The sequence below is a fragment of the Somniosus microcephalus genome, chromosome 6 (assembly GCF_052327205.1).
Source record: "Somniosus microcephalus isolate GS21.2 chromosome 6, FLI_Smic_1.0, whole genome shotgun sequence".
Lineage (NCBI taxonomy): Eukaryota > Metazoa > Chordata > Chondrichthyes > Squaliformes > Somniosidae > Somniosus > Somniosus microcephalus.
This window is the reverse complement of record NC_140992.1, coordinates 21928242-21947216: the sequence shown is the minus strand read 5'-3', so window position 1 is coordinate 21947216 and position 18975 is coordinate 21928242. Positions and strand designations below refer to the sequence as shown.

Genomic DNA, 18975 nt, shown 5'->3' with positions numbered 1-18975 from the left:
TTACTGAGATTGGGGTTAAAGTACATTATTGGAGCAAAATAGAGGAAGTGTTACTCTGCAGTTGGCCCATGTTGTCCCTGAGCTGAGTGCTTGTTTACACTGTGTGCTAAAGCTGGCAAACTGTTCATGTCTGAGCACTGCTAATCTTCTCTGTATCGTTCCAATTTTAGTATCTCTCCCCTTGTTAATTACATAGAAGTTACAGCACAGAAACTGGCCATTCGGCCCAACTGGTGTGTGCTAGTGTTTGTGCTCCACACGAGCCTCCTCCAACCCTATTATGTTTGTTTAGAATAAATAGTCGCTAAAAATGCAACTTGTAGCTGTACTTTCCATTATTTAGTGATGACTTAAAACACCTAAAATAAATGCAAATGATAGCTGTCTTGTGCGAGTGTTCTGTCCCCTCCTCCCATGGAGTATTTTCCTTTGCAATGGATGAAGCAGCTGCAACTCCTAAACTGTAGCATGACCCAGTACCGTGCTGATGCTGTCTGTCCCACACTTTCAGTTTTAATTTATTTGAGAAACCAAGGGCAGCACAGGATCTGACCAAAGGTGAGAGAGAGAAGGGCCAGGCAAGCCCAGAAACAGGTGATTTGGTGACGCACAGCTTCTGTTTCAAAAGCCTGTGGATTGCAGGAGGAACATGAGAATCGCTAGACAAAGAAAGACCAAGGTCCATCTGGTTCGCCTTCTACCGTCCTGGCCGTCGCATGCTACAACGGTAATGGAGCTGCTGCTTAATCACAGCGATCAGTCTCTATCGATTAGTCTACAGCAGACCCAAGCGTAACGTGAGGAAAACCCCTAGTGGTGGAGAGCTTTGGGAACCATGTTCCCCTCGAGCACGCTACACTCACCACACATCATGTCTCAAATTACTCGAATCCCCCAGATTTTATTTTCTGAAAGAAATCTATCCAATTTGCATTTTAATGCTTCTACCATCTCCCTAGGGAGTCTGTTCCATAGATTGAGCACCGACTGACTGAAATAATGTTGCCGCGGATTAGTTTTGAATTTTCCCACCCCTTCAAGCACTGGAGGAAGGAAAATTTGAGGCGTTGCCCAGTTTTGAGGAGCTGGGAAAGAATGAGTTAGTGGAGGAGACTGGATGATGGGTGTTTACTTTAACATGGTGATGATATAAGGAGGAGGTAGTGTGCGTAAACCAGCATATTTTTCAAGGAGCAAGAGAAGAAAGTTCAGAGGATTAATATATATTGTTAAATGCCTCCTCTTTATCGACTCTTAAGTCCCACAAGAATGTTCTGGTATGCTGGGATGTTTACTGAATCCCTACCATTCAACTTCCAACTGTTCTTTTCCCTCTCTCCACTCTCTCCTTCCTTCTCTATTTTTCCTTCTTTCTTCCGTCTCCCTCCCTCCCCGTCTTTCCTCCCTTCTCTCTTTCCCCATTCCTCCTCCCACTCTCTTTGTTCCTCTGCTTTTTTGTTCCTCTGCTTTCCATCTATTTTTTCCCCCTTTGCCCTGTTCTCTCTGCCTTAACAAAGAAAAAAAAAAAAGAACTTGCATTTATATAGCGCCTTTCATGACCTCATGACATCCCAAAGTGCTTTACAACCAATGAAGTACTTTTGAATTGCCGTTACTGTTGTAATATAGGAAACGCAGCAGCCAATTTATACACAGCAAGCTCCCACAAACAGCAATGTGATAATGACCAGATAATCTGTTTTAGTGATGTTGGTTGAGGGATAAATATTGGCCCAGGACACCGGGGAGAACTCTCTGCTCTTCGAAATAGTGCCATGGGATCTTTTACGTCAACCTGAGAGCAGACGGGGCCTCGGTTTAACGTCTCATCCGAAAGACAGCACCTCCGACAGTGCAGCACTCCATTGATACCACACTGAAGTGCCAGCTTAGATTGTGCGCTGAAGTGTCTGGAGCGGGACTTGAACCCACAACCTTTTGAGTGAGAGGCACGAGTGCTACCCACTGAGCCACAGCTGGCACTGTTTTTCTTCTACAATCAGACTTTTAGAATCCAAGATTGGCATTCCCTTATCATTAGCTCTTGATTTGGTTTATCTTCTAATCTTTTCACCCTTGTACCATAGACATTAGCCTTTTACCCAGGTTTCTCAAGTTTAAAAATGAGGGGAGGGAGGAAGGATCATGATCTGGAATTTGCATTAAGGTAAAAGTCAGAACAAACTAATTTTTCTGTTGCAACACAATATCAATGAACCTTGTCCAATTGGAGAGCGTTACATTAATGAAGAGTTCGGAGATAGTCTGATCATTGAAACACTCTGGGTTAGTGACCAACTGCGTTCCATTGACACACTCTGGGTTAGTGACCGACTGCGTTCCGTTGACACACTCTGGGTTAGTGACTGACTGCGTTCCATTGACACACTCTGGGTTAGTGACCGACTGCGTTCCATTGACACACTCTGGGTTAGTGACTGACTGCGTTCCATTGACACACTCTGGGTTAGTGACTGACTGCGTTCCATTGACACACTCTGGGTTAGTGACCGACTGCGTTCCATTGACACACTCTGGGTTAGTGACTGACTGCGTTCCATTGACACACTCTGGGTCAGTGACCGACTGCGTTCCATTGACACACTCTGGGTTAGTGACTGACTGCGTTCCATTGACACACTCTGGGTTAGTGACTGACTGCGTTCCATTGACACACTCTGGGTTAGTGACCGACTGCGTTTCATTGAATTGTCTGCTTTTGTTTTTTGACAGATGAGGTTGGTTTGTGGTTTTGTGGCAGAACCGAATCTCTTGCGACATCATGACATTGTGGCAACAGAGTTATCTCGTGAGCTGGAGAGGACCCAGCCTGGCCTCCTGGTAGCCGCGTATGTTGCTTTGCTGGATAGTAACAAAATTAAGCTCGAAGAGGCTGACTTGTTCTTTAAGGTCTGTTTACAGTTTTTTTTAATGCAAGTTATTTTAGAATCTTCTACCCCAGTGACAAACCCTCCCACTGGGGAGAATCAAATGCTGTATTGTAGAATCATAGAATCATACAGCACCGGAGGAAGCCATTTAGCCCATGGTGCCTGTGCCGGCTCTTCGGTAGAGCGATCCAATTAATCCCACTCCCCTGCCCTTCCATAGCCCTGTAAATGTTCCCTTTTCAAGTATTTCTCCAATTCCCTTTTGAAAGTCACTGTTGAATCTGCTTCCACCGCACTTTCAGACAGTGCATTCCAGATCGTAACAACTTGCTGCGTTTAAAAAAAAAAAAAAAATACATTCTCATCTCCCCTCTGATTCTTTTGCCAATTACCTTCAATCTGTGTCTTCTGGTTATCGACCCTCCTCCCAGTGGAAACAGTTTCTCCTTACTTACTCTATCAAAACCCTTTATCATTTTGAACACCTCTATTAAATCTCCCCCTTAGCATTCTCTGCTCTAAGGACAACAATCCCAGTTTCTCCAGTCTCTCCACATAACTGAATTCCCTCATCCCTTGGTACCATTCCAGTAAATCACCTCTGCACTCACATCAAGGCCTTGACATCCTTCCTAAAGTGTGGTGCCCAGAATACTCCAGCTGAGGCCTAACCAGTGATTTGTAAAAGTTTAGCATGACTTCCTTGCTTTTATCTTGCTTTGACTTCGGATCCTAAAATGCAGAGTTTATTTTAACTCGCATAAACCTTGAACTTAGTCTATGGTCAAGCTTTCAGGCGCAACATTTGGAGGACTCGTAAAAATCAACATTTCATTGTGCAGTACACGTGTCTGCTGCATATATGACAAATAAAATTGAATTGAATTGAACATGTCATGACCAACGTTCCCTCCGCATAGCCCGGGCCCGGCTTTTCAAATGTGAAATTTCATGCCTGCGCGAAACTTTGAATGGGCCGCGCACCCAAAAATAATTAGGGGGAATCATCGGTCGTGACTACTGTGGCTGTTAATTAACCTGCGGCTGTGTGCCTCAGTATGGCTAAGTGTTCAACAGTTTGCCTGAAAGACCTCCATTACAGACCCAGCACACTAAATGCTGTCCAACACCACTGATTTAAAGAGATGCAGATATTCCATATATGCCAGGTTCTCGATTCTTTATAATTCCGACCTAAAACTGCAAACTAAATTCCGCTACCACTCGAGCTGATTTCATCACCTCATTCCGAGCTTCATTTGATCCCGCGTTCCCGAGGTGATTGAGACTATGTTACAACTCCACATCCCATTTCCACAACATTCCCTACTCATTTATTTCAAAATAATGCAATCTCTTCATGATTAATGAGTAGAACTTCACTTCATAGATATTGGAAGTAGCTTAGAAACTTCCATTTTGAACAATTATTGATATGCATTTGGTGGTTTTTTTTTTTTAAGTGTGCATCAGTCTTAGTTGTTTGCTGTTGTTCTGGCTCAATTTTCTTAGTGAGTGTAAGTGTCCGCTCGTACATTGGCTGGGGATGTCGTGTTTTAAAGACTATGGGCTGTATTTTCCGATCGGAGGCTTCCTGCATGAGGAGGCCTCCGATCTGAAAAAAATCTACGCTCTCACCTGAGGGCTCCCGAGGTCCGGACCCTTCCGCTCCTGGGCCTCTCCAACTCGAAATGCGCAGGGCCCACGTATCCCAGAGTTGCAGGCGGTTCGCAGCGTCCCTGGGATCACGTGGGCCATGGGGAGCCAATAGAAGGGAATCTCCCTTCATACACTTGACAGATACACCTGTCAAATACTGTATATGAATGGAGATCACCCCAAAAACACTGTAAAACATTAAATCATTTTTTTTTAAATCACATTTTTATAATTAGTTGAAATTGCAATAAATTAAATATTATAAACAAAAATAAAAAATTTTGAAAAAATACGGGGCTAAAAATAAACTTACCTTTTTAAAAGAAAAGTATTTTAAAATTATAAATGAGAATTTTTTTTTAAACTTTTTTTCAAATCTTATGCTGCTATTTTACCAGGCGTAAGATTTCTAAGGGTTTTCTGCGGGCGGAGGTTCTGCAGAAAGCGGAACTATCCACCCGCAGAGGCCCTTCTCCATGGCAGGCGTCCGATCTGTCAAGATCATTCTTGACACGGAAATGCCGGTTTTCAGCGCTTGCGCTTGGTATGCCTGAAACCAGCACTTCCGATGTTCCTACGGGTGTGTACACAGCCCGTAGGGATCGGAATATACGGCCCATTATTATGTAAATATGTATGTAACCAGCAGAGGGAGTTGGTGCTCTTCATTTGTTAAACTCCTGGCTGGGATAAGAGATGATGCTGACTAGAATGACACAGGCGGCCATTCAGCCCATCATGCCGGCTCTTTGAAAGCGCTCTCCAATTAGTCCTGCTCCCCTGCTCTTTCCCAATCGCCCTGCAAATTTTTCCTTTTCACGTATTTATCCAATTCAATGGAGATAAAAATGGGGAGGGATGTAAAGCGGGTTGGCAACTCTATCGCACGTTTTACACTACCGCACAAAGTCAACATCTACCCCTTTGTGTCAAAAACATCAGTCCAACATTTTACAAGTATGAACCTGTGTCCCCTTGTTATACTGTCACTCTTCATTTTGAAATAATTCTCCAGATATACCTTTTCCCTGCTGTTCAATATCTTTTCTAACTCTTGTAAGGTCCTCTCTTTGTCATCTACATATTTCCAACATTGCCAGTAATTGCTTTTCGCGATACTTAATGTGCAAAATAGAATCGGGAGTGGAAGTCTGTTAAAAGTGACGGGAATGGGGGAGGGAGCTGTCGACGCAGTGCCTGATTAGTTTCTGTTGTTGTTGGCAGGCGCTCTGTGAAAAAGGCGGCGATGAAAAAAATGAGGAGGAGACTCCGCAACTCCTGGTTGATTTCTGGGAAGCCACGTTGATAGCCTGCACCCAGGAAGTGGTGATCCAGCTGCTGCTGATGAAGCTGGTGTCGGTTTATATCCGGAGAACAGCCCGGAAACTACAGCCCCACAGGACACCGCTCAAAACGGTCGAGGAACTGGTACGTCCCTGCTTCCCACCCCCTCCGCACTTTAAAATACTAGTACATCTCCCGTGGCATTGCTCACACTGTCTGAGGATGCAGGGTTCATTGGAACTACAGCGCCAACTAATGGCTGCAGCCGGCAACTACAGCACCACTGTGATCTGCTTACATGGGGAAACCCCATTGTAACTGATTTACGCGGGCATTTTCAATATTAAATACTGACATTAAAAAAAGTGATCATGATAACGGGAAGTGAAGTTTGCGGGTAGGAAATGAGCATATAACAACATTTTCAATGGAACAGCAGTCGATATGCTGTAGCACTGAACATGGGGGAGTCAAGACCAAGTGTCGTCCTCGGGGAAGTTGGTGAGAGGGCAGGAGATAATGGACCAAAGTGTGCAGACATAATACAGTCAGCATTCCCAATATAAATTCCTCTTTCCACATTTACAATGGACCTACCCATGCAAACTTCTCATGCTGTAATGTCCCCCTCCTGCCAGTGCCTCTACTGGTGGGAAGATGCAATTGCAGTATGATATGTTTACATAGACAGTTTGCTTTATCAATGTGGATGTAGGAATTTGTGTGGGGAAAAAATTACTGAAGTGCAGTCAGATCTATGATGTTTAATATATTAAAGATATTTTAAAAAGGCTTGCATTCATATGGTATCTTTCACGACCACCGGATGTCATAAAGTGCTTTACAGCCAATGAAGTACTTAAAAAAAAAAAAATTTAAAAAAAAAAAATGTAGTCACTGTTATAATGTAGGAAATGCGGCAGCCAATTTGCGCACAGCAAGCTCCCACAAACAGCAATGTGATAATAAGAAATAGGAACAGGAGTTGTTTCTCTTATCTGGAAGGAAGAGAGCATGCCAGGGGATCTCAGAGATGCCGTAATTGTGACCATCTTCAAGAAAGGTGACCAGTCCGATTGCGGTAATTACAGAGGAGTTTCCCTGCCACAGGGAAAGTCATTGCAAGAATCCTCCTCAATCGCCTTCTCCCAGTGGCCGAAGAGCTCCTCCCAGAGTCGCAATGCGGATTCCGCCCACTAAGGGGCACAATGGACATCATCTTCACCGCACGTCAATTACAAGAGAAATGCAGGGAACAGCACCAACCGCTGTACATGGCCTTCTTTGATTGCACAAAGGCCTTCGACACTGTCAACCGTGAGGGGTTATGGCGTGTCCTCCTCAAATTCAGCTGCCCTCAAAAGTTTGTCACTATCCTCCGCCTGCTTTACGACGACATGCAAGCTGTGATCCTGACCAGCGGTTCCACCACAGACCCAATTCACGTACGAACCGGGGTTAAGCAAGGCTGTGTCATCGCACCAACGCTCTTCTCGAAAATCCTTGCTGCAATGCTTCATCTCGCCCTCAGTAAGCTCCCCACTGGAGTGGAGCTAATTTACAGAACAAACGGAAAACTGTTCAACCTCCGTCGCCTCCAGTCCAGATCCAAGGTTGTCCCATCCTCTGTCGTCGAATTACAGTGTGCAGATGACGCTTGCGTCTGCGCTCACTCGGAGGTCGAACTCCAAACCATCGTCAACACCTTCACCGAAGCGTACGAGAGCATGGGCCTTACACTAAACATCCGTAAGACAAAGGTCCTCTACCAACCTACCCCCACCACACAGTACTGCCCCCCGATTATCAAAATTCACGACAAGGCCTTGGACAATATGGACCACTTTCCATACCTCGGGAGCCTACTGTCAACAAGGGCAGACATCGACGACGAAGTCCAACACCGCCTTCAGTGTGCCAGTGCAGCCTTCGGTCACCTGAGCAAGAGAGTGTTTGAAGACCAGGACCTCAAACCCAGCACTAAGCTCATGGTCTACAGAGCAGCAGTGATACCCGCCCTGCTGTATGCCTCAGAGACATGGACCATGTACAGCAGGCACCTCAAAGCACTGGAGAGGTACCACCAATGCTGCCTCCGCAAGACCCTGCAAATCCATTGGCAGGATAGGCATACCAACGTCAGTGTTCTTGCTCAGGCCAACATCCCCAGCATTGAAGCTTTGACCACGCTCAATCAGCTCCGATGGACGGGTCACATTGTCCGCATGCCCGATACGAGACTCCCAAAACAAGCGCTCTACTCAGAGCTCCGGCAAGGCAAGAGAGCCCCAGGTGGGCAGAGGAAATGCTTCAAGGACACCCTCGAAGCCTCCTTGGAAAAAGTGTAACATCCCCACTGACGCCCGGGAATCCCTGGCCCAAGAGTGCACAAAGTGGAGGAGAAGCATCCAGGAAGGCGCCGAACACCTCGAGTCTCTTCGCTGGGAGCAAGCGGAAGCCAAGCGCAGGCAGTGCAAGGAGCGCACGTCAACCCAAGCACCCCACCCACCCGCCCCTTCAACCACCGTCTGCCCCACCTGTGACAGAGACTGTAGGTCCCTCATTGGACTAATCAGCCACCTGCAAACTCATTTTTAATGTGGAATCAAGTCATCCTCGGTTCCGAGGGACTGCCTAAGAAGAAGAAGATAATAAGAACATAAGAAATAGGAACAGGGGTTGGCCATTTGGCCCCTCGAGCCTGCTCTGCCATTCAATAAGATCATGGCTGATCTTCTACCTCATCTCCACTTTCCTGCACTATCCCCATATCCCTTGATTCCCGTAATATCCAAAAATCTATCGATCTCTGTCTTGAATATACTCAACGACTGAGCCTCCATAGCCCTCTGGGGTAGAGAATTCCAAAGATTCACCACCCTCTGAGTGAAGAAATTTCTCCTCATCTCAGCCCTAAATGGCCGACCCCTTATTCTGAGACTGTGACCCCTGGTTCTAGATTTCCCAGCCAGGGGAAACATTTACCCTGTTTGAGCCCTGTAAGAATTTGAGTGAGTGGGCAAGAACATGGAAAATGGAAGATAATGTGGAGAAATGTGAAGTTTCAATGAGATCACCTCTCATTTTTCTAAACTCTGGTGAATAAAGGCCTAGTCGACCCAATCTCTCCTCTTACGACAGTCCTGCAATCCCAGAAATCAGTCTGGTGAACCTTCGTTGCACTCCCTCTATGGCAAGTATATCCTTCCTTAGGTAAGGAGAGCAAAACTGTACACAATACTTCAGGTGTAGTCTCACCAAGGCCCTATATAATTGCTGTAAGACATCTTTACTCTTATACTCAAATCCTTCTGTAATAAAGGCCAACATACCATTTGCTTTCCTAATTGCTTACTGTACCTGCATGTTAACTTTCAGTGATTCATGTACAAAGACACCCAGGTCTCTCTGAACACCAGCATTTCCCAATCTCTCACCATTTAAAAAATACTCTGCTTTTCTATTTTTCCTACCAAAGTGGATAACTTCACATTTCTCCACATTATATTCCATTTGCCATGTTCTTGCCCACTCACTTAGCCTGTCTATATCCCCTTGAAGCCTCTTTGCATCCTCGTCACAATTTACATTCCCACCTAGCTTTGTATCAGCAGCAAACTTGGATATATTACATTTGGTCCCCTCATCCAAATAATTGATATAGATTGTGAATAGCTGAGGCCCAAGCACTGATCCTTGCGGTACCCCACTAGTTACAGCCTGCCAACCCGAAAATGACCTGTTTATTCCTATTCTCTGTTTTCTGTCCGTTAACCAATCCTCAATCCATGCTAGTATATTACCCCCAATCCCATGAGCCCTAATTTTGTTTAATAACCTCTTGTGTGGCATCTTATCGAATGCCTTCTGAAAATCCAAATCCACCACATTCACTGGTTCCCCCTTATCTATTCGGCTAGTTACAACCTCAAAAAACTCTTAACAGATTTGTCAATCATGATTTCCCTTTCATAAATCCGTGTTGACTCTGCCCAATCCTATTATTGTTTTTTAAGTGCCCTGTTACCACGTCCTTAATAATATATTCTAGCATTTTCCATACTACTGACATCAGGCTAACTGGTCTGTAGTTCCCTGTTTTCTATCTCCCTCCTTTCTTAAATAGTGGGGTTACATTTGCTATCTTCCAATCCGTGGGAACCGTTCTAGAATCTGTGGAATCTTGGAAGATAACAACCAATGCATCCACTCTCTCTATAGCTCCCTCTTTCAAAACCCTAGGATGTGGGCCATCAGGTCCAGGGGATTTATCAGCTTTCAGTCCCATTAATTTCTCCAGTACTATTTGTTTTTGTTTTTTTTTTTTACTAATAATTTCTTTCAGTTCTTCATTCTCGCTAGACCCTTGGTTCTCCACTGTTTCCGGGAAGTTTTTTGCGTCTTCTTCTGTGAAGACAGACACAAACAGCAGGATTTTCATTGGGCCGTGGAGGCGGGATTGGAGGCGTGTGGGGGGTTAAAATCTCAAAATCGGGGGGCACGAACCCATCCTGCCCCCAACCCACCTCCATGCCAGTTTCAAAGGAGGCGGATACCCGACCTGTGCTGGGACCCGCCTCCCCGAGGCAGGAAGGGGATTAGAGCCAAAAAGCTGCCTGTTAATAAGTAGTTAACAGGCAGTTTTTAGCCTAATCCCTATTTTTATTCCTGAAGTGTGGGATTCCCAATGGCTCCAAACCACACCAAGTTAGCGAGGCGTGCCGTCGGGCTGAAGGACTTGGAGGTAGCGAGATGTCCAGTGTTCAGGTGAGTGATGGGTGCATGAGTGAAGAGGTAAGTGTGTTTGGTGTGTGTAAAGTGTTTAAAGAAGTTTTACTTACCTTTACATACCTTTACAGCCTTCCTTCCTTCAGGTCTCGGGAGTCCCTCATCTCCTCGGCACAGAAAGCAGAATGGCCGCGAGCTGTCAAAAGTTGCAGCATTCAGCTTTCTGTTCCGGAGAGATTTCTAAATCAGCCTGAGAGGAAGGAATTAACTTAGAATACAGATTCTCAGTGTTTGCCAGCTTCAAAGAGCTGTCAAACACTGATATTTCATCTGTCAAAAGCTCTTAACAGATGAAATGTCAATCTGTGACGTCACCTGCTGCCGGGTGGCCCTTAATTGGCCTGCTGAGCCCGCTGGGCGGGCTCAACAAGGTCAATCAAGTGAAAATCGCGTGGGTTGGCCACAACTCGATGGAGGCGGGACTACAACCCTGAAAGTTATAGTCCCGCCTCCTACACGCCGCCAGAATCAAAATCCAGCCCAAAGTATTTGTTTAATTTCTCTGCCATTTCCTTATTCCCCATTATAATTTCTCCTGTCTCAGCCTCTAAGGGACCCACATTTACTTTTACTTTTGCTAATCTTTTCCTTTTTACAAATCTATAGAAGGTTTTACAGTCTGTTTTTGTCTCTCCTAGTTTACTCTCATATTCTATTTTCCCTTTCTTTATCAATTTCTTGGTCCTCCTTTGCTGAATTCTAAAATCTTCCCAATCCTTAGGCTTGCTACTCTTTTTGGCAACATTATAAGCCTCTTCCTTTGATCTAATACTATCTTTAACTTCTCTTGTTAGCCACGGTTGAACCACTTTTCCTGTGGGGTTTTTGTGCCTTAAAGGAATGTATATTTGTTGTAAATATTTATTAATTCTTCAAATGCTAGCCATTGCTTGTCTACTGTCATACCTTTTAATGTAGTTTCCCAATCTACCTTCGCCAACTCGCCCCTCATACCTAAATAGTTTGCTTTGTTTAGATTTAAGACTCTAGTTTCTGATTTAACTAAATCACTTTCAAACTCAATATAAAATTCTATCATATTATGGTCACTCTTCCCTAAAAGCCCCTTTACTATGAGGTTATTAATGAACCCTTAATGCACAATACAAGATCTAGTTGGTTCCTCAACATACTGATCTAGAAAACTATCTTGTATACATTCCATGATTTCGTTCTCCACACTATTACTGCAAATTTGGTTTGCCCAGTCTATATGTAAATTAAAGTCCCCCATGATCACTGCATTACCCTTGCTCCATGCGCCTCTAATTTCCTGATTTATACTCTGCCCTACATTACAACTACTGTTTGGGGGCCTATAAACAACTCCCACCAATGTTTTCTGCCCCTTGATGTTTCTTAGCTCCACCGAAACTGATTCTACTTCTTGATTTTCGGAGCTAAGATCCTTTCTCTCTACTGTCTTTATCCCATCCTTTATTATCAGGGCTACCCCTCCTCCTTTTTCATTTTGCCTATCTCTTCTAAAAGTTAAGTATCCTAGAATATTTAGTTCCCAACCTTGGCCACTTTGCAACCACGTCTCCGTAATGGCTATTAGATCACACCAATTAATTTCTATCTGCGCTATTAATTAATCTATTTTGTTGCGAATGCTTCGCGCATTCAGATATAGTGCCTTTAGCTCTGACTTATTTCTATTTTTCCCTGATGTCACCTTAGTCACTGATGCCCTATTACCTTTGTTACTCTCTCTGTCCCTTCCTGACCCACTCTGCTTATTTTTACCCCAAAATGTACTCTGCTCTAGAGCCTTGACAGTTCTCTCGCTGCTTTTAAATTTACTCTTTCCTGAATCCTCCCACACCCCACTTCATTAGTTTAAAGCCCCTAGTTATTCAGTTCGGCAGGACACTGGTCCCAGCCCATTTTAAGTGGAGCCCGTCCCAATGGAACAGCTCTCTTTCCCCAGTACTGGTGCCAGTGCCCCATGAACTGAAACCCCTTCCTCCCACACCACTCTCTAAGCCACACATTTAAACCTCTAATCTGTTTGTCCCTATGCCAATTTGCACATGGCTCAGGTAACAATCCAGAGATTATTACCTTTGAGGTTCTGCTTTTTAATTTGGATCCGAACTCCTCAAACTTCCTCAGCAGAACCTCATTCCTACATTCAAGCTTCTACAAGTATGTAAAAAGAAAGAGTAGTGAAGACAAATGTAGGTCCCTTACAGTCAGAAAAGGGAGAATTTATAATGGGGAACAAGGTAATTGCAGAGCAATTAAACAAATGCTTTTGTTCTGTCTTCACGGAAGAGGACACAAATAACTTCTCAGAAATGTTAGGGAACCAAGGGTCTAGTGAGAAGGAGGATTTAAAGGAAATTAGTATTAGTAAAAATAATCGCGCTGGAGAAATTAGTGGGACTGAAAGCTGATAAATCCCCAGGGCCTGATAATCTGCATTCCAGTGTACTAAGAGGTAGCCATGGAAATAGTGGATGCATTGGTTGTCATCTTCTAAAATTCTATAGATTATGGAACAGTTCCTGCAGATTGGAGGGTGGCAAATGTAACCCCACTATTTAAAAAAGGAGGGAGAGAGAGAGGGAACAGGTTAGCCTAACATCAGTAGTAGGGAAAATGCTAGAGTCTATTATAAAGGATGTGATAACAGGACACTTAGAAAATATCAACGGGATTAGACAAAGTCAACATGGAATATGAAAGGGAAATCGTGTTTGACAAACCTATTGGAGTTTTTTGAGGATGTAACTGGTAGAATAGACAAGGGCGAACCAGTGGATGTGGTGTATTTGGATTTTCAGAAGGCCTCCTCAGTGGAAGTCCATACACCTTCTACAATCCACAGGAAATTATTGCAGGAAATGGGTTCCCAGCGGATCATTCCTAAATAGCAGACACCCCACTATTTAAAAAAGGAGGGAGAGAGAAAACAGGGAACTACAGACTGGTTAGCCTAACATCAGTAGTAGGGAAAATGCTAGAGTCTATTATAAAGGATGTGATAACAGGACACTTAGAAAATATCAACGGGATTAGACAAAGTCAACATGGAATATGAAAGGGAAATCGTGTTTGACAAACCTATTGGAGTTTTTTGAGGATGTAACTGGTAGAATAGATAAGGGAGAACCAGTGGATGTGGTGTATTTGGATTTTCAGAAGGCCTTTGATAAAGTCCCACATAAGAGGTTAGTGTGCAAAATTAAAGCACATGGGATTGGGGGTAATATACTGGCATGGATTGAAAATTGGTTAACAGACAGGAAACAGTAGGAATAAATGGGTCTTTTTCGGGGTGGCAGGCGGTGACTTGTGGGGTACCGCAGGGATCAGTGCTTGGGCCCCAGCTATTCACAATATATATCAATGATTTGGATGAGGGAACCAAATGTAATACTTCCAAGTTTGCTGATGACACGAAACTAGGTGGGATTGTGAGTTGTGAGCAGGATGCAAAGAGGCTTCAAGGCGATTTAGACAAGTTGAGTGAGTGGGCAAATACATGACAGATGCAGTATAACGTGGATAAATGTGAAATTACAGTATCCACTTTGGTAGGAAAAACAGAAAGGCAGAGTATTATTTAAATGGTGATAGATTGGGAAATGCTGATGTACAAGGGGACCTGGGTGTCCTTGTACACCAGTCACTGAAATCAAACCTGCAGGTGCAGCAAGCAGTTAGGAAGGCAAATGGTCTGTTGGCCTTCATTGCAAGAGGATTTGAGTACAGGAGCAAGGATGTCTTACTACAGTTATACAGGGCCTTGGTGAGACCACACCTGGAGTACTGTGTGCAGTTTTGGTCTCCTTACCTAAGGAAGGATATACTTGCCATAGAGGGAGTGCAGCGAAGGTTCACCAGACTGATTTCTGGGATGGCAGGACTGTTGTATGAGGCGAGATTGGGTCGACTAGGCCTGTATTCACTAGAGTTTAGAAGAATGAGAGGGGATCTCATTGAAACGTATTAAATTCTGGCAGGGCTAGACAGACTGGATGCAGGGAGGATGTTTCCCCTGGCTGGGGGGGTCTAGAACGGGGGTAGGACATTTAGGACTGAGATGAGGAGAAATTTCTTCACTCAGAGGGTGGTGAACCTGTGGAATTCTCTACCACAGAAGGCTCTGGAGGCCAAGTCGCTGAATATATTTAAGAAGGAGATAGATAGATTTCTAGACACAAAAGGCATCAAGGGGTATGGGGAGAGAGCGGGAATATGGTATTGAGATAGAGGATCAGCCATGATCATATTGAATGGTGGACGGAGCAGGCTAGAAGGGCCGAATGGCCTACTCCTGCTCCTATTTTTCTATGTCGTTGGTTCCTACGTGGACCACGACAACTGGATCCTCCCCCTCCCACTCCAAGTTCTTCTCCAGCCGCGAGTAGATATCCCTAACCCTGGCACCGGGCAGGCAATGCAACCTTCGGAACTCCCAGTCGTGGCTGCAGAGAACAGTATCTATCCCCCTGATTATACTGTCACCTACCATTACCATATTCCTTTTCACTCCCCTCACTTGAATGGCCTCCTGTGCCATGGTGCCGTGGTCAGTTTGCCCATCCTCCCGGCAGTCCTTGTTCTCATCCATACAGGCAGCAAGTACCTCATATAGGTACACTATCCCTTATCCGAAAGCCTTGGGACCAGCTGAGTTTCGGTTTTTGGAATTTTTCAGATTTCAGAAGGTATTATTATAAGACTGGAAAATCGGCTGACTCCTACTAAGCTGGCCCGCAAATCGGGTCGGGTGGGGGGGGGGAGAAAAGAATATCGGACGGGCCGCGGTTCAGGTCGGGGTCGGGGGGGTCGTCGGGGGTCGGGGTCGGGGGGGGCCGTTCGGGGTCGGGGGGAGAAAAGAATATCGGACGGGCCGCGGTTCGGGTCGGGGTTCGGGTCGGGGAGAAAAGAATATTGGACGGGTCGGCGGGGGAGAAAAGAATATCGGACGGGTCGGGGGGAGAAAAGAATATCGGACGGGGGGGGAGAAAAGAATATCAGACGGGCCGCTGCAGCTATCGGACGGGCCGCTGTATTGTTAGGTTCACTCTTCCGGTACCTCCTTCACACTGCCCGGCTCGGCCTGCAATCTCCTACCCAGGAGGGAACTCTGTGACCCTCTGCCCTGCTCAGCGTAAGTCGTGCGCCACTCTGGTCATGTCGTGCGCATGACTTACGCTGAACGAAAAAACTTTCGGTTTTTAGAGGTTTTCGGTTTTCGGAAGTTCGGATAAAGGATAGTCTACCTGTACCTGTTGGAGAAGGTCACAGACTGAGGCTCCTCCATCGCTACATCCTGGGTCCCCATACCTTCCTGACTCGCAGTCACACCCTCCTGTCCCTGACCATTGACTAACTCTTAAGCACTGCTTAACCTAAAAGGTGTGACTGCCTCCTGGAACAAAGTATCCAGGTAAATCTCCCCTTCCCTGATGCATCGCAATGTCTGCAGCTCGGACTCCAGCTCAACAACAATTTAAGGTGGTCTTTTTCCATGACCACCTTAAATCTCACCGAATTATGGTCACTGTCGCCAAAATGCTCTCCTACTGATACTTCCACCACTTGCCCGGCTACATTCCCCAGAATTAGGTCCAGTACCGCCCCCTCTCTTGTAGGACTTTCTACATGTTGGCTCAAAAAGCTCTCCTGGATGCACTTTAAGAATTCTGCACCCTCTAAGCCTTTCACACTCTGACTATCCCAATTAATATTGGGGAAGTTGAAATCCCCCACTATTATTACCCTATTATTTTCGCACTTTTCTGAGATTTGCCTACATATCTGTTCCTCCATCTCCCCCTGACTGTTTGGGGGCCTATAGTACACTCCCAGCAAAGTGCTTGCCCCCTTTTTGTTTTTAAGTTCTACCCATATGGCCTCATTAGAGGAACCCGCTAATATATCATCCCTCCTTACAGCAGTAATTGACTCCTTAATTAATATTGCAACACCCCCTCCCCTTTTACACCCCCCTCTGTCTCGCCTGAAGATTCTATACCCCGGAATATTGAGCTGCCAGTCCTGACCCTCCCTCAACCATGTCTCCGTGATAGCAACAATATCGTACTCCCATGTGTTCAACAACAACTTCAGTTCATCCACCTTATTTGCAAGACTCCTTGCATTAAAATAAATGCCTTCCAGCCCTGCCATATTCCCTTTTGCCTTCACATATTTGCTCTGCCTTCCCAGCTGACTTGTTTTTTCCTCTGTATTTGGCTGTAAATCACCCCCTACTATAGCTCCACTCTGTACCCCATCCCCCTGCCAAGTTAGTTTAAACCCCCCCCAGCAGTGCTAGCAAACCTCCCTGCAAGGATATTGGTTCCCCTCTGGTTCAGGTGTAAACTGTCCGACTTGTACAAGTCCCACCTTTCCCAGAAGCAGACCCAGTGATCCAGGAAACTAAAGCCCTCCCCCCTGCACCATCCCTTTAGCCACGCATTCATCTGTTCTATCTTCCTATTCCTATACCCACTAGCACGTGGCACCGGGAGTAATCCAGAGATTACAACCTTTGAGGTCCTGCTCTTTAATCCTTCACCTAGCTCCCTAAATTCTTGCTGCAGGACCTCATCCCTCTTTTTACCTATGTCGTTGGTACCAATGTGGACCACGACCTCTGGCTGTTCACCCTCCCCCTCCAGAATGCCCTGCAGCCGCTCAGTGATATCCTTGACCCTGGCACCAGGGAGGCAACAAACCATCCTGGATTCACGTCTACGGCCACAGAAACGCCTATCTGTTCCCCTTACTATAGAATCCCCTACCACTATTGCTCTCCCACTCTTTTTCCCCCCTTCCTGGGCAGCAGGAGCACCCCCAGTGCCAGGAAGTTGGCTGCTGCTGCCTCCCCCTGGTGAGTCATCCCCCTCAACAGTATCCAAAGCGGTATACTTGTTTGAAAGGGGAATGGTCACAGGGGTCTCCTGCACTACCTGCCTGCTTCTATTGCTCCGCCTGGTGGTCACCCATTTCCTGTCTTCCTGTGCAGCCCTTCCCTGCGGTGTGACCAACTCACTAAATGTGCTATCCACGACCCTCTCAGCACGTGAATGCTCAACAACCCATCCACCCGCAGCTCCAGCGCCTCAATGCGGTCTGCTAGTAGCTGCAGATGGATGCATCTCTGGCACACGTGGTCATCAGGGGCACCGGGGTCCCTGAATTCCCACATAGAGCAAGAGGAGCATATCACGGGGCTGGGCTCACCTGGCATGACCTTCCCTTTAATTAATTTAAATTAATTTACTATCACCAATTAAAAATATCTCTAAGGCACTTGTATAGTCTACCAACAGTCCCTGCTACACCAGAAAAGACCCTAGTAACTATAAACTACAGAGTTAAAGTTTAAAAAAGAGAAATACTCACCAACCAATCACTTACCTGCTCCCTGGTGACGTCACACTCTGATTACTTTTTACCTCTCTCCTCTGCTGTTGATTTGGTACGCCTCTGCTGAATCCGCCGGTTTTAAGTGCCGCCGGTCGCGCTGCTGCTCTCCCACAGGTCCAAGCTCTCTGACCTCGCCTCTGCTGAATCCGCCGGTTTTAAGTGCCGCCGGTCGCGCTGCTGCTCTCCCACAGGTCCAAGCTCTTTGACCTCGCCTCTGCTGAATCCGCCGGTTTTAAGTGCCGCTCTCTTTAAGCCTCCGCTCCCGCTCTGGTCCGCACTGTGTCCTGGGCCTTCTCCGCTCCGCTCTCTTTAAGCCTCCGCTCCCGCTCTGGTCTGCACTGTGTCCTGGGCCTTCTCCGCTCCGCTCTCTTTAAGCCTCCGCTCCCGCTCTGGTCTGCACTGTGTCCTGGGCCTTCTCCGCTCCGCTCTCTTTAAGCCTCCGCTCCCGCTCTGGTCCGCACTGTGTCCTGGGCCTTCTCCGGTGCTCCCTTTAAGCCTGTGCTCCCGCTCAGGTCTGCGCTGTGGCCAGATAATGACCAGATAATCTGTTTTAGTGATGTTGATTGAGGGATAAATATTGGCCGGGACACTGGGGGTAACTGCCCTGCTCTTCTTCGAAAGAGTGCCGTGGAATCTTTGACGTCCACCCGAGAGGGCAGACGGGGCCTCGGTTTAATGTCACATCCGAAAGACGGCACCTCCGACACAGTGCAGCGCTCCCTCAGCACTGCTCTGGAGTGTCAGCCGTGGCTCAATTGGAGTGTCGGCCTAGATTTTTGTGCTCAGCTGGGACTTGAACCCACAACCTTCTGGCTCGGAGTTGAGAGTGCTACTCACTGAGCCACGCCTGACACCAATATAATCTTTGTACAGTCCTTAGTCTCAGCTTGGCTCAGTGGAAGCGCCTCCACCACTGAGTCAGAAAGTTCAAGCTTCCCGCAGGACTTGAGCACACAAT

At 46.1% G+C, this 18975-nt stretch overlaps 1 protein-coding gene across 3 annotated transcripts in view; it reads left to right on the top strand.

Moving 5' to 3' along the window:
• Positions 1-18975, top strand: part of hps3 (HPS3 biogenesis of lysosomal organelles complex 2 subunit 1) — a 76648-nt gene that overhangs the window by 23499 nt on the left and 34174 nt on the right. For all 3 annotated transcript variants that reach the window (XM_085989837.1, XM_085989838.1, XM_085989836.1), the window contains exons 13-14: positions 2734-2910; positions 5775-5978. In XM_085989837.1, the coding sequence (XP_085845963.1) occupies positions 2734-2910; positions 5775-5978 (381 nt within the window). The remainder of the gene's footprint in view (positions 1-2733; positions 2911-5774; positions 5979-18975) is intronic.